The sequence below is a fragment of the Nicotiana tabacum genome, chromosome 18 (genome assembly GCF_000715075.1).
Source record: "Nicotiana tabacum cultivar K326 chromosome 18, ASM71507v2, whole genome shotgun sequence".
Classification (NCBI taxonomy): domain Eukaryota; kingdom Viridiplantae; phylum Streptophyta; class Magnoliopsida; order Solanales; family Solanaceae; genus Nicotiana; species Nicotiana tabacum.
In genome coordinates, this window is record NC_134097.1 from 13,212,562 (window position 1) to 13,236,145 (window position 23,584).

At 36.2% G+C, this 23,584-nt stretch overlaps 3 protein-coding genes across 3 annotated transcripts; 2 read left to right on the forward strand and 1 right to left on the reverse strand.

Moving 5' to 3' along the window:
- The first annotated feature begins 2,689 nt into the window (after nucleotides 1–2,689).
- Nucleotides 2,690–6,699, forward strand: LOC107764393 (uncharacterized). Its single transcript, XM_016582954.2, has 4 exons — nucleotides 2,690–2,817; nucleotides 3,187–3,272; nucleotides 3,366–3,466; nucleotides 6,055–6,699. The coding sequence occupies exons 1-4, from the start codon at nucleotides 2,709–2,711 to the stop codon at nucleotides 6,350–6,352; spliced, it is 594 nt and encodes a 197-aa protein (XP_016438440.2). The 5' UTR covers nucleotides 2,690–2,708; the 3' UTR covers nucleotides 6,353–6,699.
- Nucleotides 6,700–9,763: 3,064 nt separating this feature from the next.
- LOC107764392 (uncharacterized) lies at nucleotides 9,764–12,743 on the forward strand. Its single transcript, XM_016582953.2, has 5 exons — nucleotides 9,764–10,223; nucleotides 11,006–11,815; nucleotides 11,895–11,974; nucleotides 12,069–12,140; nucleotides 12,218–12,743. The coding sequence occupies exons 1-5, from the start codon at nucleotides 9,891–9,893 to the stop codon at nucleotides 12,534–12,536; spliced, it is 1,614 nt and encodes a 537-aa protein (XP_016438439.1). The 5' UTR covers nucleotides 9,764–9,890; the 3' UTR covers nucleotides 12,537–12,743.
- Nucleotides 12,744–13,802: 1,059 nt separating this feature from the next.
- Nucleotides 13,803–19,958, reverse strand: LOC107764391 (uncharacterized). Its single transcript, XM_016582952.2, has 7 exons — nucleotides 19,646–19,958; nucleotides 17,777–18,724; nucleotides 17,521–17,694; nucleotides 14,901–15,043; nucleotides 14,568–14,678; nucleotides 14,303–14,385; nucleotides 13,803–14,205 (listed from the first exon to the last, which is right to left on the reverse strand). Exons 1-6 carry the CDS (start codon nucleotides 19,757–19,759, stop codon nucleotides 14,304–14,306), a joined length of 1,572 nt encoding a protein of 523 aa, XP_016438438.1. The 5' UTR covers nucleotides 19,760–19,958; the 3' UTR covers nucleotides 13,803–14,205; nucleotide 14,303.
- Between the last annotated feature and the right edge of the window lie 3,626 nt (nucleotides 19,959–23,584).

Here is a 23,584-nt window from a genome sequence, read left to right on the forward strand (position 1 = left end):
TGCTGTAGTCCACACTGAATTTCACTACCCTCACTATCTCCAGCCATAGGGAATCTGTCCTCAGTGGACAATAGGAGCTCTGGTTTGCCACCTCTTTGTTGGTTTCCTGTCCTTTCAGTATCTCTAGTGCTTTTGTTATCTCCCTCGAAATATTCCCTAGTGGTGGTGATTGTTGTTTCTCCGATGCTGAAGATGAAGGTTCCTGCTGGGGCCATTGTTCTATCACTGAGAACTGTGGCATCGCCGCTGGGTCTGGTGTTGTTGGGTCTTGGAAGAAGGGGATCGAGTTGAAGATTTGTTGCATGAGGTTGTGCACTGATGGAGCATCGTTGGGTTGCTGTGGTGGGTTGAAGCTGCTTTGTAGAATCATCGATTGCTAGAGTTGGGTTCTAAATATCGCCAAACCCGTGTTTAGAGCCTCCATTGTTATCCTTGCTAGATGAACCGGGTTTTGGATGATAAGGGTGATTGGCTGATTTTCCAGCTGAAAATTGTAGAACGGGCCATTACCTTGGAGTGCCACTTCCAACCAAGATGTCGGTGTGTGGTATAGTGGCGGCGGGGTGGAAGTCAAAATGATCGAGGGTTTGGTAGGTTGGTCCATTTTAGGGTTTCTTTGATTTTTCCTTTTTTGGACTAGTATTAATTAGGGGGTTTGGGGGTAATCAAGAGTCATCACTGATATTGGAGTTAAATCATCACCCATATTTTGGGTTTTGCAAACTGTGTATAATACCTGAGATATTAAATTAAATGTGTACCGATTGAATTGACAGAAAGTGTCAAATCATCTGAGCTTTGGTGGTTTCTCTGATACGGCACTTGAGTGTCCATGGAGGGGTTTTTGCAGGATTGTTTGGTAGGGGTGATGTAGCTCTGTAGGGGGCATTATTGGTAATAGGGTTCTCCAAGTGGGTATGGACCCTTGTGACAGAAGGGGTAACTGGGTCTGGGTGGGTCGTGCTTTATTGACTTGACAGGCCCCACTTGTTCCCTTTGGGCCTGTTGCTCTGTTTTCTTTGGGGGGCCGTTTGAACTAGACCTTTTGAATTTGTATGTCCATTTTCTTTGCTGAGAGTTGGGTCTTTACCTGCTGGGGCTGCTTTCCTCTTTGTGCTTGTGTTGGATTGTTCCCGCATGGGCTGTTCCCGGGTGGTTTGGCTCTTTGAGAGAGGGGTATTCTTCCTTGGACCGTGATTTGTGTTGGTAGGGAATTCAGAATTGACCTGTATGGGATTAGTCTTAGAGTTGTATCGAAATGTCTTAGTTTCAAGAAACTTACCGGAGCTTGCATCGAACATTTTTGACTTGGATACCCCTAATTGAGGTGGAATCTTTTTCATTTTTTGTCGGTGGCATTGTAATCTGGCCTTGTGGTGGAGGATGTCCCTGTTTCCTTCTTCTGGGGAAGATAATTGTTTTCCATTCTTCTCCCTCATCGGCATTGACTCTTGAAGAGGAGCATTCAGGTTGGTCTTGGCTTGGAGGAGTGCACTTTTGTCTGTGAGTACACGATTTTAGGGTGTCCTATCCTTCCACAACCTGTGTATATGATACTTTTCCCTTCGTATATCACCGCTTATTTGTGATCCCCAATAGTGATGGATGTTTCTACTGGTGTTTCTAGTGGTGCTTGTATACAAATCCGCACGTGTCTTCCCCTTAATGTAGATGATGTGCACGTATCAAATTTGAGTAGTTTCCCTAGCTTCCTCCCAACCTTCTCAAGTATCTCTTTGTCGTAAAATTCTATTGGTAATTGTGGCAACCGCACCCATATAGTAGTGAACGACAGTGTTGCCTCTTGTGGGACAAATTTTGGTTCCCATCTTCTGACTGAGAGAAAGTATTCTGACATGAACCATGGTCCTTGGTGTAATGCCTTTATCAGATTCTCCTCCTTTCCAAATTTAACTATAAAGAAATCCCATCATAAGTCAATTAAGATTAACTTGTTCGAAGGGTTCCATAGATCAATTAGTTTGGATCGAAGTAGATGATGTGGCATTCTTCTACCAAAGATTTTGATTATAACCGAGAAACGTCATGGTTCATATAAGCGGGTTTTATCATCTTGGGAGAGGATGATTGGGCCTAGATTTTCCTTGCCCTTTTCATCTTTTTCTGTTGTGCCAAGCTCATTTGTGTAGTATTCAGTTTGAGTTGTATCTTTCTTGTCTAATAGTATCTAAATTGTTCGGACACGGATGCGGGTATCCGACACGGCTGTGGATCTAGAGATCGGATCTTTCGAGATGTAAATTCTAAGATTCGGGAATACAGATCCTAGTACGGATACGGATGCGGGGATCTGGCTAAAAATAATTCAAAAAATAGAAATATAGAAATATCTCTAAATTATGAAAAATTTGTGGAATACTTACAGATAGCTTGTAAAGTGTGGATTTCTTTTTTATTCTCAAGTTGTTGATAAGTAAATAATTGATTTTCTAGATAAGGTATGCTATTTTCTTCAAATGCATCCTAGGTTTGGTTATGATTTCGGGAATCAAATTGTATCTCGTCTCAAATTTTTTCATTTGTCGTGGTCAAAGTACACAAAATTATCTGACCAGATGCGGTACGGATCTCATACCCACACTCATACTAGTATCGTGTCGATACGAGTGCGGTACCTAAATTATCGTGTCGGAGCAACTTAGAATAGCATTTCCTTATAAGAATGTGTTGGGTTAACGTTTTCATCCATGGGGTTAATGTCCGGTGTTTCCGGAGGTATGTTGATTGGTTTGGTTGTATTCTCCGTTCTATGGGTAGTGAGACGTGAGAGTTTCTCACACAAAATAAGTTCTCCAGGTAAGCATTTGTGCTCATTAGTTTGCCATTATCTAAAGTTAGAATTGGTAGGTCAATAAACCAACAGTTTACGTCCAAGTCTCAAATAATTACTTTTTTAGGCACGTTAAGCTAAGCTATGCACGCAAACCGTCATTACTCCAACATAAATTGTTAAAAATATTATCCTATATTAGATTAACACTTTCTTTATTCCTAAAGGTTCCTCCTTTTCTGGAAATTTATCCTATTAGATTCCTAATATCTTCTCAATGGACAACGCTTGGCCAGAAATTCAAAAGGCCATGTTCATATCAAATTGTAAATAGACATATTTTTTTCTCAATTTCTCCAAAAATTCGTTAAGATCACAACCTTATTAAATGTCAGGTTTGTTTGTTGGAATTCTGTGTATTGCAAAAAGGGGTTTTCAGTTCCGATCATTCGATTCACTTTCCCATTCTGCTTCTTCCCAGGTATGTGTACTCAGATCTTGTGAAATTTTTTCATGTGAATTTAGTTAAAAGAATAAATTTATATATTTCTTATTTTTGCATTTGAATGAACAGAAAGAGCAAAGAATTAGTATAGGAAGCCATGGATACAAGGATGAGGAGCTAGGTGAAAAAGCTAGAGAAGCCAAGCAAAGATTGGATCACAAGCTAAGAAGGTAATTTCAGCTTGTCTGTAAATAATTTTTGTTCTTTTGCTTACCTTTAGTTTACTACGTAAATTTAGGTAAAAGTTTAAGAATTCTTGGTTAATTGCTATGCTAATCAAGTTACTGTATTAAGATGAGGAAGTGTATCTGTTCTTTTTTGTTTAAAAAAAAAATCTTTTCTTTTTGTGTGTTTCGTTCTGTAACTCATAGGGGGACCCAGGATTTGATCGTGGCGGGTGCACTTTTGGATTCAACCAAAATATGCTTTGTATATAGGGTGTCACTGCTAATATATCACTATTTTCTAAAAATATATACATGCATATATGGAATTTTTGCCGAACTTTACGGGTGCCGTGACCCCTCTTGGTATAGCATAGTTCCACCTCTGCTGTAACTCTTAAGACTCCAAAATCTAATTAGGAGAGCTTATTTTGCTTGTCTTCTAGAGATTTTTCCATACTACTGTATATTTTTTCTTTATGATTAACCATTTGGTATCTGAAACCAACTGGCTAGACTAATCTGAATGCGCGTCATATATGGTCCACTAAAAGGGGAACGATCTGTACTCAATGTTAACTTACAAGACTCCAAAGTCTAATTAGGAGAGCATATTTTGCTTGTAGTCTAGAGATTTCTCCATACTCTAATATAAAGAAAGAACCTTCTCACTTCTTCAAGATAAAGTAAAACTGAGCTTTTAGCTAAAATTATATATCCCTTATGTTTTGGGTAGGTAAAAAGGTGTCCTCCATATACAACCTTGGGCATCTTTTAACCTTTAACTTTCCAAAACATGAGTGGATTTAGTTCGAGTAATGAAATGAACTAAAGAGAAGCTAAAACTAATGGACAAACCACAAGTGATTTGCCCATGAGAGGGGGATAACGAGTTTCATCCATTCTAACTTTTCATAGATATAGTTAATTTCAATTACAGGCATCTATACATAACTCAGCTTGTCAGTTTGATCGGGCTATTTTACCTCTGTAATGAATAGAGATTGTGTATACTTATATGATGTTAGATTTACTTCACTCTTACTCGTCAACTTTCTGGTAACACGGCAAGGGTATTCAAATCTTATGTGCGGTTGTCATTCTCCGTTGGAAATCACTGGTTTGATCTTCTTTATATAAAGTCCTAAAATGCGTTTTCTGAGGGAAAGTTGGCCTCTTGATGCGAGGGAATTGTAACTTGTGGGATTTGAAGAAGCATCTTGTTTTGAGCTTGCCTTGGGAAGTTATCCAATGACGGAAGGTGGGATAATGTGAAAAATGAGGATTTGGTGGAGGTTTCATCTTTTTTCCACATCTGGCTACTGCCCTTAAAAGGGACTTCTCTTTTGTTAACTGACTTAATATGTTGTGCTTAAGAAATATATATAAAGATTCTGTTTGATCATCCTCCCAAGTACAAAATCTGCACTCTGCATTCTGATAATTTGTTTCTCCTAGTCATGAGCTCATAAATTTTATTTTACTACTTACCTCTGGAGCGTCTAGGAACCCGGGGTGGTGGGGCGGCGGAGAAGATTTATCATCAGTTCACTGTTATGTATTTGCTGGTTGGATTTCATCAGTTGTATGGGATGGGGTGAAGTACAGAGTTGGGCGTTCTTTTTGCCTCTCATGTGGCTTTCATATGTGAGCTGTTGTTTCTTTGCCTTGTCTGTTAGTTTTCTTCGAAGAATTGGACCAAATCCGCTCAAATGTTTCTTACTGAAAGGGTAAAGGATGCTCAGAATTATAAATGGAGGACTATTTTGACCTATCTTTAAACATAAAGGATAATTTTGGCTAAAAATTGAAGTAAAACCTGCATGTCGTGCTAATTATAGGAACATTATAGACCTAAGTTTCACTCCTTTTAGCTTTGTTATAAAATGAAATTATCTTTGTAAAGGTCCTTAAACTCTTCGGCTCATATTGATTTACTTAAGACACATTCTAACATAGTACGGGGTGTAACATACTTCCCCCCTTTAGGAACATTCGTCCTCGAATGTAAAGGCGTCTTAGAGGAGAAACTAGCTCTTATGTATTTTATAGAAATTTCGATAGAGTCTTCTCGGTAAACATAATTACCCCATACCTGTCAAATAGCTAGAAACATACTATATGCCACACATGGCATAAACAATAAACAATATCTCTTTGGCCTCACATGGCCATCAGCTTCAATAAAAATACCATAAACTGTAACTTACCTTATGCCCAAATAATTCTGCTTCTAAAAATGTTGTACTCAAGCATTTATAATATTTCATTGATAAAGGATTCCATCGCATATCGGATAGCAATAATGGAAAATACCTACTCACACCCGTTGTTTTACCCCGAACTACATTTCTTTATCATGGTTATTTTGATAATTTGATAAATTGTACTGTGTGAAAAGTATATGTCATATATTAGTTGATTCAGTACAAACACCGGGTGTGAATAAGTTTTTCCTATAGCAACAACCATGTGATTGTTTTTCTTAAGGCATGCATCTCATTATTACATCCTCATATTCGGTGCGGAGTTAAAATATTTTATGTTAATGTGACGTCGGTGAGTTTATACTTCATTGTGGTTACTGAAAACAGGACAAGTAAAGAAGAAAGAGTTAATGATGTTGAAAATGGGCAAGTAGAATCAAATACTTTGCAGAAGAATTCAGAGATGCTTAGATTGAAGCAAAATGGAATAAAGACGTTTAGCAGGGTAGTAAAGCAATGGAAGGATTCAGAAAAGTATGAATGCACCATTTGCTTGGACCAATTCAAGGTTGGAGATAACTTAATGCATTTGCAATGTGACCACAAATTCCATTCATGTTGTTTGGTTCCATGGTTAGAGAATCATGCTTACTGCCCTTGCTGCAGAGTGGAGATTGTCACTTGAAAAATGGATTGCTATGTTGCGCGGACTCTCCAAAATACTGCCTCACGCCCGCACCCGTATCGGATTCTCCAAAAATACACTACTTTTGGAGAATCCGACACGCACCCGGCTACATTTTTGGCAAGTCCGAGCAACATAGATGGATTGTGCAGAGTTTGTACAGATGAAGTTTTAAATAAGGATTGTATTAGTAGTCCAACCTTTTGTGTTTAATAAGTTGGTGTTGATCTCTAGAGAAAGAGAAGTGAGAGATACTTAGGGCTTCATTTACATATTATACTAGATTTAAAAATGATGTAATTTGAATCCTTGTCTTATGTATAGTAATGTCTTCTGTTATTTTGGTACTATAGCATTTCATTCCTCCTTCTCTAGCATCATCTGATTTCTGCAGTTATGTACCGGGAAGATGCGGAGGTCAAGGATTAGTGTTGTACATTGACATATAGTAGTATGTTCCTCCTAGGCCGACTAGTAGTACTAGGACTATTTTTGTAATTTTCTATGTATGGTTCTTTATTATGCATGTTGGGACATTCACGCCCGTTACCATGTTACATTGTTGCTAATATTCTTTGCTACTTGGTTGCTTTATCTTCACTGATCCTTGAGCCGAGAGTCTATCGGAAACAGTCTTTCTATCTCTATGAGGTAGGGGTAAGGTCCGTGTACACACTACCCCCGAGACCCCATTTATGAGATCAAATTGAGTTTTTTTTTGTTGTTGTTGTTGCAGCGCTGGGAAGATGCAGAATCTTGCTGCTTGTATCCGAAGAAGTTTAGACAACCAATTTTGTTTGCTTATGGATAGAAAACTAAGGTAGGAGGCTAGTAGGTAGTTGAGAGTGTGTTTTTCCAATACCAATAGTAGTGGTGTTAGTCTTGTATTCTATTATTATATGTTGTTCCATTCGCTTCATTTTCTTATTATCTTGTTGTTACTGCTTGTTGCTACTACTTTCTTTTCATCTTTTCTTGAGTCAAGGTCTATAATAAACGGCCTCTCTACCTTCGAGGTCTGCGTACATACTACTCTCGCTAGACCTCACTTAAGGGAGTATACTGGGTTTGTTATGAAAGTAAAAAACTAGAAAAATTGGAGCATAGCGTGCACCTATGCAGGAGTTGAAACGATTGCTCATTTTACAACATGTTTTAAACTCTTCTTTCGATCACTTTTAATGGTGGTTAACGATAAGCTTATTTTTCGAGTAGTTGCTTTATTATTAATTTTGCGTATCATTTCAGATGGCGCCGAGCTATAAACTGAGCTATCAATAATGCCTATACTCAGGGTCTTAATTAAAATGGTTAATGTTCTTTTTATATTATAAATATATATTCTTAATTATAATACAAATACATATTCTTGATTACAGATTAGGGTTGGCCTAGGAAAAGGCATATTATGGTCTCATCAATGGTCGATCTTCCACATCTTAATGTGTTAACAATTTAACATATAGGTGTCGAGATCGAAGGTTCATATATAACATGGTACAACAATAATTATGCTTCAGTCTCAAACAAGTTGGGATCGACTATATGCATTCTCACTTCTCTTTACATGGTTGGTATAGTGAAAATATTGTTAATATCTTAGAGCCCGTTTGGACATATAAAAAAAAAATCACTTTTTTCGAAATTTTTTTACTTTTTTCGAAATTAGTGTTTGGCCATAAAATTTTCAATTTTCACTTGAAAATGAATTTTGGAATATTTCGAAAATTTAAAAAACTCCAAAAAGCTATTTTTCAAAATTTTCACTCAAATCACTCGTAAAACTTCAAAAACAACCCAAAATAATATTCATGTCCAAACACAACTCTAATTTTCAAATATCATTTTCACTTGAAAAAATTTTCACTTTTTTTTTGGAATTTTACAATTTTTGAGTCCAAACGCTCACTTAATCTCCTGACAAAACTTTTAAAAAAACTTCATTTATGGCCATCCGCTAGAAACTAATATCAGCCGCTAGCCACAAATTGCAATATGCATTTTATAGCCCAAAATCAATTATAACGGCTAGCCAATTAAGTAGCTAGTCCATTTAATATCAATTATGACTAAGCTATCAGCCCAATTCCAAGCCCAAACGATCAAAGACCAAACCTGCAATCCCAAATATCTCACCCTAGAGATAAAAATCATATTTTTAATCTCCTTCTCTTCCTACCACCCCCTTATCAACCCTTTCCTCTTCTATGCTAAAATTTAGCTTGTTTTTTACCATGGCAGAAGCTTGGCCCCTCCAATTTTGAGTAAGTCTTTTGTCTCTCTCGATTTTCCCTTTAAAACCCATGACTTTTTCTTTTCTCTCGTCTGCAACGAGATTTGGTCAACACAATAAGCCAAATAATTATGATATTTTCTTAAGCAGATCACGTGAAACCCCAGCCCCCTCTCTAATCTTTTTCTAAAGATATGCCTATACAAACGGTCAATTTCTCTGCTGCATTTTAAAACGGCTCTTTGATCGTTTGGACTTTGAAATCCTACTCGATCTATAAATACCAATATTTAGGAGTTTTGGAGAGCGATTTTTACCTCTATAGAAGCTCATTGCTTCTTTTCTGATCATTGTTATTTCCTCTTTGTAATCTGTTTCAGAGGGTTGGCTCCCATTTGGCCCCCAAGTATCAATTACTCTCCCTATCCTCTGTTGCATCTCGTACATATCAAACATGAATATTTTATCAATCTCTTTTTTGGACCAACTTTTTCATAAAAATAATTTCAGGCCCACCATTAGTATATATTATGGATATTTATGTATTTCTTTCAGTGAAAATAGATTTGAATATTGGTATATTATAAAATATATACAAAATAAACTGTCACTATACAAAAATTATACAAAATAGACTGTCACTAGCTATACAATTTATATACAGTAGACTGTCACTATACAAAAAATATACTAAATAGACTGTCACTATACAAAATATATACTAAATAGACTATCACTATACAAAAAAATATAAAAAATATACTGTCACTATATAAAATATATACAAAATAGACTGTCACTATACAAAATATATGCTAAATAGACTGTCACTATGCAAAAAAAAATACAAAATAGACTGTCACTATACAAAAATTATACAACATAGACTGTCACTATACAAAATAGATATTTCGGGCTATTAGATGTAATATGTTTGGGCCGAAGGGCCATTTTGTGTCAATGGGCAAAAACATGGGCTATTAATTTTCCAAAACATATCTGGGCCACCTAGTAATTTTCTTTTTGGGCCTATAGTTTGCCATGGCCCAAACGCATCCAATAAAGTCAGAAACAGTTGAAACTTTAGAAAATGACACGATATCGTTTTCATACTAGCTCAACGTTTTAAAATTCCAACGGCTAGTTTTTCCACTGACCGTTTGAAACCTCTACCTCATTACAACAAAACCTTTCACCATCAAACATACAAGAAAATTTTCGCATTTCAAAATACAAATAGGATCAATTCATAGCTTTAAATTCTCAAATCAAATTCTCATACAAAAAAAGAAGACAAATTCAAGAATGGTTTATTCATACACACCAACATACTACAGCTCACTCCATGATTCAATTACTTCTCTTTGTAAAACCATTCTCCCATTTCCATTCAAGAAAAGGCGATTACCCGCGATTGCAGCTGCTGAGCAGAGGTTGTCGAAGCAGCAATCCGACAACCTTAAATGGCAACAAGAATCTTTTCATCAAATTCTTAATTTGATGGGTCTTTGTAAAGAAGGAATCTTGGCTGAATCCGAAGTTTCTGCTTTCAGATCACATCTGCTCGATACCCTTATCGCATCTCCTGCTGATCATGAACATTCTTCCATTTTAAGGGATAAGTTGATCTTCTTGCAGGTAATTTTTCCCTTTTAACTTTGTCTCAATTTTTTAAATTTGTGTCATTTGATGGGGAAAAAATAGATAACTCAATTTATTTGCAATTTCAAGTAGATTTTCAAAATTGAACTGAAATTGCCGCTTTGGGGAGTTGGGGTGCTTTTACTTCTTCTTTTTTTTCTTTTTTGGGTTGTTATTTTTATAATTTTTTGGCTTTTCATGTAAAGCTTAAATTTCTTTATAGTTGTTCTTTTTGAAGGAATTAGGCAAGTACATTTTCCAAATTAAACTCAAATTTTGAGCTTTTGGGAGTTGGGATTTTTCTTTTTATTTTGGTTGTGAGTTTCTTTTACATAAATTTTTGGTTTTTCTTGTAAAGCTTAAATTTTTCCTTGTAAAGTTGAGATTTTTCTTCTTATTTAGCCTCAATTCTTGCACTTTGTTTCCTTGAAGTGATTGTTGATTTTTTTTTTATCATGATTTGAGATGATCCATAGATAGCTATATTTATTTGTAATTTCAACTACAGTTTAATAAGTGAACTGAAATTTCAGCTTTTTGGTAGTTGGGGTTTTTCTTTTTCTTTTGGTTGTTTATTATAATTCTTTGTTTTTCCTGTAAAGCTTTAGTTTTTTTGAAGAGCTTGTTGTCAATTACATTTTCCAAATTAAGCTGAAATTTCAGCTTTTGAGACTTGGGATTTTTCTTTTTCTTTTGGTTGTTTTTATTTTTATAAATTTTTGGTTTTTTCTTGTAAAGCTTGAATTTTTTATTTTTTTTAATGGTGTTTCTTCTTGAAGGAGCTACTGTATGCAAAATGTATATCAGAGGAAGAGTATCATGCATCAAAGAGGCCATTATTGCAAAGGCTAGCAGTTCAAGGAGCTGAGATTGAGGCAAAACATGTAGTTGTTGGATCAAAGAAAGAAGGCACAGATGAGGAATGGTCTGTTATAGATTTAAAGGATGAAAAATCCTATCTTGGCAAAGAGAATTCGAGTTCGAAGCAAAAGCAAAACTCGGCTATCAAGCAAATCAAAGGAGGGGCTGCTTCAGTTTTTGGCTTTGCATCGTCGAATAAAAACGGAAAGATCAAAGAAGAAAGAGGCATACTTAGTGAAAATTGTAGGCAAGATTCTAAATATGAAAGAAATGAATTAGGAGTTTCAACAGAAAATCCCTTTTGGAATACTCATTTGAAGGAAAAAGATAGTGAAACTAAGTCTATTCTTATGGTAGAGAGCTTACCTAATGAACCAATGAAGGTAAAGAAGCAAAGTGGAGGTGACAAATCAAGAAAGAAACCTTTTAAAGGTCTGTTTTTGAGAGAACAAAATGAAGGGCAGAGCGATGATCATCAACGTGCTGAGCCTGAATCTGAAGGAAAGACGAAATCAGGGAAGAAACAATGGGGATTTGATGGATTCAAGAAGTGGAAGAAAAATGACTGTGAAGATGAAACAGCTCCATTGTCGCTTGATGAAAAATCGGATGGTGGAACTTACTTAGGTCAGCTTGTTGCAGAACCTGTTGGAGAAGGTCCAGATACTAAGCAGATTAAAAGAAAGCTGCATCCAAATGGTTCACCCTCGGATTTCTTTGTCGATAAGGTCTCATTCATACAACATTCATTTATTGAAGAAAATACTTACTTCAATGTGATCTAATGTTTTTGTTGCACATTTTCAGGTTTTAGGAGACAGTATCAAGAAAGAGCTTTCAAGAATTCAAACAGAACTTGGTGCCAAAAATTCAAGTGTTGCGTTAACGTAAGCAAATATCTGTTTCTTTATGTTACTCTTTCTAGTTTTTTTAGACTTGTTGAATAGAGTTGGATTTTTACTAATTGGTATCACACAACAGAGATGATCAGATTGAAGCAATTTCAACCAGGCTTCCAGTTGACAAGGCTGACCTTAAAAAGTTCTTCCCTAAGTAAGCACACTTTTGTACTGCTTTGTGTACGCGAAATCAGACATTACTTCACACTAATTTTTCTTTGACGATTTCAGAACGTGGTGTGATCGATATGGAGACGTTGTTTTGGATGTGGTAAGGAAGGAATTCAAGAACCATGTTGGAGAAATGGGAAACTTAAGAGGAGGTGGTGGTATTATTACTAAGGAGAAGAACAACTCAAAAAGATGGACAACATTTGATGAAAGTGATGATGATGAAAATTGCCACCCAAATCTATTTGCACCTCAACAAGATCATCATACATTACCTTCTAAACAAGCCAAAGTCCTCACTCCTTTGAAAAGTGGTCAAGTTTATGTTAATAGTAGCATTGATAAGGGCTTCAAATATAATCCTTTCTTTGATGTTTAAGAGTAAAAGTCATTTGGACAGTAAAAGAAAGCTGAGAACTAATCAGCTTTTTTTGTGGACTCTACTTATTATAGCTTTAGCCAAATCTATGGCTTTCTGTTAGGATTGAAGATTGTCTTTATTTGCCCCAATTGCTATTTTGTGCTCTACCAGAGATACACTATTAATGTAAATCATCTTTGGATGGTTTTTTCCTGTTTATTTATACCGGACATGTTGACATTTATAGTAAATGTGATTGACAACCATATTGAATGGTGCCAAAACATAAGTTATTAACATCTTTGTACTCCTTTTGGTCTATACTGCTTCATACTATTTGAGAACAATAACAACAATATACCCAGTATAATCCCTCAAGTGGAGTCTGAATAGGGTAGTGTGTACGTAGTCTTATCTTATCCCTGTTTTTGTAGGCAGAGAGGCTATTTCCGATATACCCTCGCAAGCATGCATAATCAATCACAACAGAATAGAGAGAGAAATGCAGTAATGAAAAAGTCAAAGAAGCGGTAATACGAACAAGAGAGTAGAATAACCGGAGCAAAAGCATCCAAGTGGTAATAGAAATTTAGGAATATGATTAATACTATTTGAGAAATCTTTAAAAAAAAAGTGTAACTACAACTTTTCAATCGTGTCCTAAATATGTACTAATTTGTTACTTGGAGTTACATATTTTATAATAGTTGTTGTAAGACTAGCTTGCACACCCTCGCATTATAGCCACAGGTACACTCTGCACAAGGCTTAGGCAGACAAAGAAACCACCTATCTTTTCCTCTATTTTTTGCCATTTCTAGGATTTGTACACTAATCTCAGATTATTTTCACCCCATTTCATTGGTAGGTCACATCCTTTGTTGCGGTATTTTATCTACATTATACTTCAAACAAAATAAGGAATCAAAAACCGAATTCATTGTAAAACTTAGATGTCTCAATTCTCATACCTAATCTCATCTTCTTTTTCCCTTTTTTTGGAACATTATTTTCAAGGCAGTCCCAGGATTTGCAGGCCGGGGTGTCCACTACTAATGTATCAATATTTTCTAAAGACACATAAAATTTTTGCCAAACTTTACGGGTCCCCTCTCGGTATAGCATGGTCCGCCTGGGGGGTTGAGGAGTTTGATGGAGGGAGAATGTAGAAAATTGTCTGCTGACATTACTTTACAGACTTCTGCATCAATATATGACTTCTCATCTCAAAATGATCAAACAAAACAAGCAAGGATTCCAATTGCAGGCAAGACAAGCCAGATCTTGGCTATGAAAGTCTCTACTATAATATCATATAGAGATATGGAGCTTCCCCTATTACAGACATCTGTATACATTAATAAGAATACATATATTCACCTATTTCCTAAGCCTCAACCAAGTACAGTGGCATGTGCGTTGTAATATTATCTGTTCCATAAACTTTAAAATGTGCCTTCTTAACAAGGGTGTGTCGCAGAGCGAAAGCTGCCATATACATCTGTACATGCTCTCCACAAAATTGCATGGGGCAAAGTCAGAAAGAGGAAAAGGAAGAGGCCCTTATTCTCTCACCTTCTATTGAGAATAAGGCGAACGAAGAAAACTTGGGGAACTGAAGCTACCCATCATCCGATCCTTCTACGTTCAACGTGCTCCGATAGGTGATACAACAATCTTTCCTTCACTATATTTACCAAATAACAGATTATGGAGTCAGGTTTTTAGCTTGCGTTCCTTTTCCCTCTTCCCCTCCCTTTCCCTCTCTATTACACTAGAGATACCTCAAAGAGAAGGTACTGCTGAGTTAGAAACTGAACCTTCAACAAAACCATTTCGGACATCTCCTCTGCAAAGTGGGCATACACTGTGAAGAGCCAACATATGGAAAAACACCATGTTAGTAAAGGATAAAAGGTCTCCTCCTTTAGTACCATTCTCTCCGCCGCCACCCTATTGGTCTCTTGGTGGAGACAAGTGGAAAACGGTGAGAGAACAGAACTAATGTAAAGAAACGTAAATCAAGAGTAAGGTGCAGTTTCATGTTACCCGTGTATCTCTTTGAGCCATTTATCCACACATGATACATGAAACTCATGGTGACAAGGTAGAACTCGTATTTTATCTCCGTCCTCATACTCGGCTAAGCATATGTGACACCTACAAATTGTATAGCATGATCATAAATTACAAAACTTGAACCATCAAAAAGCCATGACTAGTTTGACATATAAAATTACTACCACATAACTACATCGCATCATTTGTCAACAAAAAAAAAATTGTTTGCAAGTCATAACGCCTTATTGCACATTGTAACTGGTTTTAACTCGTTTTCATATAATTCTACTCCTTCAACTCCATAGAGACAGAGAAACTTACTGTGGAACATTGTTGCCAGTATCTACTTCGTCTGATTTTGAGTAACTCTTCACTGGGAATGAGTCCACAACTGACTCTGGAGCTGGAAGTGATAATACAGATAAGGACAATGACATCGGTTGCCGATGTATTTCATCCAGGACCTGCAATTTGCCATTAGTGTCAAATAGTTGATGACTTCCACTAATGAATGGAAAACCACTGCTAGAACATGATGGATCTGTCGAAGAAAGAGAAAACTTAAATGTAATATAATGTATCTCTAAACCATGCAAATTAAGGGTATTTAACAGGTCTACATACCAAGCATTGGGTATTACGTATAGCAACAGATTAAGCAGACCTATGTAGATATTTATCTAACATTACAACAGCTTCCTCTCTCCCAACCTCATTCCCCTCATCTCCGTTCAAATATGTTGCTCGGACTCTTCAAGAATGTTGTCGGGTTTGTATCGGTTCCTCCAAAAGTAGTGCATATTTGAAGGAACAACACTGGTGCAGCAGCATATTTGAAGTCCGAGCAACATAGTTAGAAATAGCTGATTGTTGGGCTTCTTACGATACTAGCATTTACCAAAAGATTTTATCATTCATTGTGGTCATTCATAATTATTATCTTGGCTTCGGTTTTCTATATATCTTGTGTTATTACTACGTGTTGCCACTGCTTCTTTCATCTTTTCTTTAGCTGAGGTCTATTGGAAACAACCTCTCTGCCCTCCCAGGGTAGGGTAAGGCTGCGTACATCACACCTTACCCAGCCCCAACTTGTGGGAATCCACTGGGTTTGTTGTTATTATTATGGTCTTTCATAAGATTTTACCATTCATGAGAACCTTTTAAATCAAACAAAAAAAAATGAGAACCTTTTAAATAATCAATATTGTCTTAGTTCTTTAAGCTGGATTCATCTTCATTTACAAAGATTCACTACCAATGACCCATTTCTACATGTACTTCTTTTGGTCCTTCCAACATAAAAACTCTCTCCCTCCCTATTTATAAGACCCACTTTCCATTGTGAGACGTGCCAATTTAATTCAACCTACACATAGTATTGTTTTATACTTATATTATTAGATATAATTCTTATTTCTTCCCACAACTCAAATTCATTTAAACAATTAAATTTATACAAAGACGTGTTGTTTTCGCATCACATAGCTTTTCGATCATTAGTCTTTTGTTCTCTTCTACCAATTCAATCAACGAGTCAAAATTCCTTATTAAGCTTCATACGTAGAGCCCGTTTGGATTGGCTGAATTTAAGTAGCTTTTAATGAACCAAGTGCTTAAAAGCATTTTTTAAGTGCTGGAGTTGGTTTTACAAATAAGCAGTTACGTGTTTGGATAGAAGTGCAGAAGCTGAAAAAAAATTGTTGAAGTGTTTGGTAAAAAGTGTTTATCAATATATTTTTGGATAAAACAACTGAAATATCCTTAAAATTGTTAACTCCATAAATGAGCTGATTACCACAAAGACTTTTAATTCTAAATTAATTCAAATATAAATTAATTTATGTCTCAATCCATTTTCAATATAAATGGATTAGATAAATTTTAAATTTGTTTTGCTTACATTTCTTTATCAAATCAGTTTTCTAGGATTAAACTTTATATTCCTTCCATTTTAAATGAATAGAAACCAGCGAAATGCAATAGAAGCCACTGCAATGAAGAATTAGAGTACTAAATACTTGAGTTTCTTTGATGAAAAAAGCATACTGCATCAAAATATATTCCATGCGACATTTAGCTCATATTAAAATAAAGATATATTCCAACTCTATGCTAGGGCACAAATCAGTAGAAATTACAGTAGGTTTCTTCACACTAATTTTCTTGAGCATAATGTTATTGGGGGATAGTAAGAAAGGATCCCTGAAGCGATGCCGACAAATCTCATTAATAATTACTCCGTATACCTACCTGGTTATGCTATAACCAAATTTAAAAATTATCCTAGAGAAGAAAGAAAGAATAAGCCACATAAAAGAAGAAACAGAAAGATAGCATAGAAGGAAGACAGAGACGAGATGGACAAATGACACAGGAAAGACGACGAACGAGGAAGGAAGGTTAATTTTGGAATTATATAAAAGATAAGGGATAGGAAAGTAAATTACTTGGCCAAACATGGACGGTTTTTAATCCAAAAGGCAATAAGTCGGGCACCCCCCAACTTATGGCTTTAGCTTGTTTTGACTTAAAAGCAAAGTACTTTTAAGCATTTTAACTTGCCAAACACAAAAACAAGCTAAAAAGGGCTTAAAAGCTAGTTTGACCAGCTTTTAAGCCCATCCAAACACCCTCCTAGTCAAATTGCATTACATGAAATGGAAGTGTATAACGTGGCGAACTGAAAAGAACAGTAGTACTAATTGTTTGCACCAGTCCTAATACGTGATGACCCTAAACCGTAGTAGAAAGTATATTCCTACTAAGTAGGTGACAATCTTAACCGAAACAGCCTTTTCCTTAGAAAGTAAAATGAACTTTTATTGATAATGAGGGAAACAATGGACTGCTGAGCATTTAATAGGGAAAACTGCTCCACATATTAAACAATACTGGAGAGGCCATAAAGAGACTAAAAAGTTGCAATATGAAAAATTACCTCAAACAATGCCTCAGCAAGCATAACTATTCGTGATATACTTGCGCGACTGCCAGTTTCTCGACTCATCAAAATTGTCTCACATGAACATGGGCCATCTGCGTGAATCCCAGTTGGACAAGTTGCACTTCGATGATCACTAGCAATAAGACCACCAGGAAGTCTTTCCCACATCTGCAAAGAGATAATAGCCATAACTCAGTGGAGCAGCAATCAGACCTTCCACTGCAGCAAAAAATAAAGTACATCACGTCACCTCAGATCTGGAATGTCGTCGCCGTTCATTACTCCCACTAGTCCGACTTCCATTTGATGGAAAATTACCTCCAGCCCCCTCATGAAGGGAATTATCGCTGAAGTCCAGCAGTAACCTGTCATGAGATACTACATCGTCTGAATAATCATTTGGAAAACGAAAATTCCGAGGATCAGCACGCCTCCTAGGACTTCTCCTTGAAAAAGAATCCCAAAAAAGTCTTCTACTATTCCGTCTTGCTTCGCGACTAGTTATTTCAGCAGGACTATTAGAGAAAACATTGGGAGAGACATTCGCCATATCAACGTGAAGTGCACTTCCATCTCTTAAACTCTCTTCCCTTTCTGACACCAGAAACTCGAGACCCGATGATGGTGTATCCTGACGCAAATCATCTCCCGCCAAATGTGGCGTAAGTGAAGAATCCGAAAGAACAGATACAGAACCAGAATCGGAATTATTGAAGATAAGGATTTCATTTGTATGATTTACAACAAAATCTTCACTTGATGAAGACTCTCCGTTTCCGTGATACAATGGACTGCTAGAACGAGAGGACCCAGCAAATATTTGAGAGACATCTCCATTCGCTGTAGTATCAACACTATTAACAACATCATTTTCTGCCCTTTTGTTTAAAGAAAGTGGATAGGGAAATGGTCTGTCGTCTCGAGACGTACTAGCAGTTTCACAACCTGTACTTCCAGGTCGATATCGAGTGACTAATTCCATGTCTTTGGTTGAGTTTTCTCTTCGGTTACCTCCCTGAACATTAGCATCTCCAGATGCAGATTTTTCACTATTTACCAAATTGCTCGCAGATGAAGCTCCACGTTCAGCTCGGGAGGGAATAAAATCAGCTGACGGGTCCTTCTCAGAGTTTTGGAGCTTTCCTTTGTCAGCGTGTTCTGCAGAATCCACCAGCAATTCAGCTGGATCATCTTCCATCTACAGATTAACAAATATAAAATATGAATTGAATTTAAACACCTAAAGTACCTAACTCTACGTCAAACTTCTCGTTTAAGATATCTAAGCACATGGCCCAAACGGTCATGTAGCTTTAAACAAAATGAGAAATACAAGAACCCCAGATATCAGTTCATTGCCTGATAAATACATTCATCTTTCAATGGACAAAAGAGCATGAGGCCAAATGCTAGAAGCTGAAATTTGAAATAAATTCATCTATCAATGGATAAAAGGGTCTATCGGAAACAACCTCTTTACCTTCATAAGGTAGGGATAAGGTCTGCGTACACATTACCCTCCCCATACCCCACGTCACGTGTGGGATTTCACTGGGTTTGTTGCTGTTGTTGATTCAATGGATAAAAGAGCATGAGGCCACATACTAGAAGCTGAAATTTGAACATGGTCTCCAAGGGTTCCACCCACTTCATTGACCGCTAACCCACACCCTCGGATGCCAATTCTCATAATAATATTTTATTATCCAAAACATAGTATCAATTTCTTTAGACCATTTTTCCTTTTGCACATGTCATCCAATTTTATGGGATGTTCTCAAAGGGACCAAAACATCTGACTATGATGTTTTTTTTTTGACTGTATCATCTGACTATGATGTACTTTTAAGGAACTGAATAGAAATGCAACAAAACAAGCCCTATAAATCAATTAAATCTCATAATATGAAATCAATCATTAAAGGGCAACTAAAATCAAAATCAAAATCCTGGGGTCTATCAAGATATTCATAACAATCACATACAAAAATGTTGCTTCATAAATAGCAAAAAGCAATAAAAATCAAATCTTGAAATTGCATTTAATAAAATAATCAAAAGGGGTTACCTTTTTTTCTTCTATTTTCAGCAATAAAAAACAAATCTTGAAATTGCATACCTCAATGGCTGAGCGAGAGGATGAAGCCCCACATATGAAAATGGATGAAAATGTGTATTTGGTGCGATTTGGGCGACTTGGGTGTGACCCCAAACGGCTACTGCTTGAACCCATTAGACTCAACCACCCCTTCTCTTCTTCCTCAAGAGAGAGAGAAATAGAAATAGATATAGATATAACAGATAGAGAGAGAGAAAGAGAGAAGATGGAAAGTCACTCTCCCATTCAAGTTCTTGAAAATCAAGAATCCATTTTTATTAATTATTTTTTCCTCTTTGTTATGTTCTGTGATGTGGTTTTTTCTAGAGGGAACAATGTTTTGTTTGTATGACAAGGTGATGACTTGTTGCTTTCAAATTGATTTGTGGTTAAGACCTAATATTGAATGTGATGGTTGTAATTAATTCTTGTGGTATGTTTTTTCGTACAAGAATTCTTGTGGTATGTTACCTATTATAAAGTCTTGTCTTATTTGACTTGTTTTGTATAGCTTCCAAAATTTAGAAATGCTATGCTAGGACAAGTAATAAGTTGACTAGTTTGAGTTCAAATTCATCAAATTATTGTATTGTTGAATTTTTTTTGTAAATTAACCATTATATTGAAATAAGACCACCAATCATTTCTCTCCTTTGAGACTAAAGCCTAGTTGTTATACAGTCAAATATCTTTATAACAACCGCGTTTGTTTATAAAAAATTGAATACTATATTGAAGTGTTTTATAGAGGACATAGTATAACATAAGAGTTCGATTCCGAAACAAACTTGACTTTTATAATGAATGATTGTTATATAGGGTTGATGTTATAAAAAGTTCTAATAGTAGGTATCAAACCTTATTAACTTAAATTGTTACATGTGCCTAGTGGAACAACTAGTCACCAATACATAGCGTTTACATAATATGATCCAATCAAAACCGCATGAGCAACTTGGAGCTAGTGTTACTCGTGTATTTGCTCCTTGTGAGATTGATAGGATGATTGCTTTAGCTAGAGCCCTAATCCTCTTTGTCATCACAACAACAATAACGACAACAACAAATTCAGTATAATCTAACAAGCGGGGTCTGGAGATACTAGTGAATATGCAGCCTTACCCTTACCTTATGCAGGTAGAAATGTTATTTCCGATAGACCCTCAGCTCCAAGCAAGCATGTAAAATCACAACATTATAGAGAATATATATAGTTGTGTACAAGTTAGGGAAGCATAACAACAGCAAGATAGTAGAACAATCAAAACACAAGCAACATTAGGTAGTTAGAATTCTAAGAATATGAAAATACTATAATAACGCTAGTACTACTGGAATGAAAGGAAAGACGCTCAACTACTTCTAGCCTTCTATCTAATCCTCGCCCTCAACTCCTATCAAAGGCCATGTCCTCGGAAATTTGAAGATGCGCCATGTCCTGCCTAATTACCACTTTCCAATATTTGTTTGGCCTACCTATTCCTCTCCTCAGACCCACTCCCATCAATCTCTCACACCTCCTCAACTGGGATATCTGAACATCTCATCTTCGCATGCTCGAACTATATCAACCTCTGACGAGCTCGAAACACACACTTAAATTATGCTCGCTAATCAAATATAGTATAGTATAATCTCGTATCCACAAGAATTGGATTTAAATAGTATTCTCGTAGTTTCAAGCTTGATTACTATCCAATATGATCAACAATTGAGACTTATATGATTTCTAGCTTAAATTAACTAAGAGCCTAAAGCTATTGACTAGTGATAATTGAAACAATGAATAAGCAAAGAAAGTTATCAGTGGGAGAATATAGGGTTTTGATAGGATAGGTGCAAGATAAATGTTTGTGATATAACTCTAGATAATTCACTTTTAATATTCAAGTGAGTCTCTCGAATTCACTCAATTATTAGTTCAAACGTTCAGCAAAAACTCATTTCTCAATTAAGTTTTAACCACACAAGATGAACCAATTTAAGCACCTAAAGATGTGTAAGAATGCGTAATGGATTGGTCTTTAGGAGATCCTCTCTCGACTATCCTCCTAACTAGGTTTAATCAACAATTCAACTAGCCTCTTTCAATTACTAAGAAGAATTAATGAACTCAACCAACAATATAATGCAAAGATATCACAAGTTATGCCTCTCTCGATTACATGAACTAGTGAATATAGATGCAACAATTAAATCATTCAAAAATGCTTCAATACATAAAACTAGAGTTATAATCCACAAACAATCACCAATACACCAAATCCATCAAAACCTAAAGGAACTTACACCATAGATATGGAGAAATTAATCACAAATATAGGAAAACATAAATTCGATCCAAACTCGGGTCCTGAGCGAGGAAGAAATGATGAAATCATTGTGCTTGTGTTCTTCCCACTCCTCCTTAGCCTCCTTAGGTCGAATATGTGTCAAAAGTCCAGAAAATAATGTTTTTCCATGTATTTATACCAAGCAGGGTCGGGCCCAAACGAAATCACCATTTCCTAGATGAAATAGGAAAACTTGCAAACTTAATGTTTTTCATGCGTCGCACTATGCTACGCCCAGTTCGTCGCATCTGTGCAATTTTATCGGTCGTAAACTCTCTCAACTTAGCTTGTCTGACAGAATTTTGTACTGATGCTACGCACTATGCCATGCACTATGCCTAGCATTAGTGTATTTTTCTGTCATACCCAAAAATTACAAGTCTCTGAACTTCTCAAATTTCCGACGCACATTTGCACTGATGCGTCGCACAGTGCTACGCATGGTGCATCACATTAGTGCATTTCCTTAGAGTGTTGCTTCTTCCTTGATTTTTGACATCCAGAAATGATCCTCGACTCCCGAACACGATCCTGGCTTAATCCTTGGCTTTTACTCAGACTTCAAAGCTCCAATTATTTAATTTAGCTCCACAACATCTATATAATTCGGAATCATTCTTACAAGGCATAAAATATGCAATAAGTGCAAAATAATACTAATTAAAACTTAAAACAAGTAAAGTGTAGTAAATTAGAGTGCAATAAGCGACTAAATTCGAGATTATAGCCTATCTTCGACACCCCACACTTAAACCATTACTCGTCCTCGAGCAATCAGACTACACTTCATATAGATACGACCTTTTTAAACAACTCTCCTAACTCATCATACTAAGAATATTTAAAATAAATTAAGCACAATATCGTAACATCCTCACCTCAAGAATTGACTCACAAGCACCACGCATTATTTATAACCTACTCACTTACTCTAACATAGAGGTAAACTGCATTACCTTTTCTTCGTGAATCAAATGCCCCCACACAACAATGGGGAGTAGTTCCACACACAATCAAATTTAAGAATAATTAGGAACTCAAGATAGAAAAAATTCGCTCACTCTCAGAAATAACATTAATGTGCCACAAGAGACGTACCATAAGTTTGCCCGTAGTGTAATACTCTACTAATTGAGCTCATTCAGACAAGGATCAAGTAGGACTTTAACTGGTTGTAATGTAGGTTACGGGACGAGTAGGATACATTTAGATATAAGAGTGACCACACCTCCCTAAGCACTTTGATACATACAATTAACCATTCAAAATCTCACACTTATGTCAAACCATAACTCCATATTCACATCAATATATATTAACTCCCTACGTCTTTAAGCACAGATACATCAAGAGTTACCACTATCAAGGAATATTTTTCCCAATCATACACTTTTTTTTTCTTTTTCAATTCAAATGGCTCTTAATTTTTTTAAAACAGTGCACATTTTCCCTTATTTCAGTAGTTCCACTCAAAAGCCAAACCAACCGCCCCACACTTCAACTTTTGCAAAGTTCATATCAAATTCAAGTGCTCACGAGAGATAAAAGGTTCAAATAGATGGTCAATTCAAACAAATGGGTAGGGCTTGTAATATGGTTGCCAAAGAAATAAGATTACAGGCTCAAC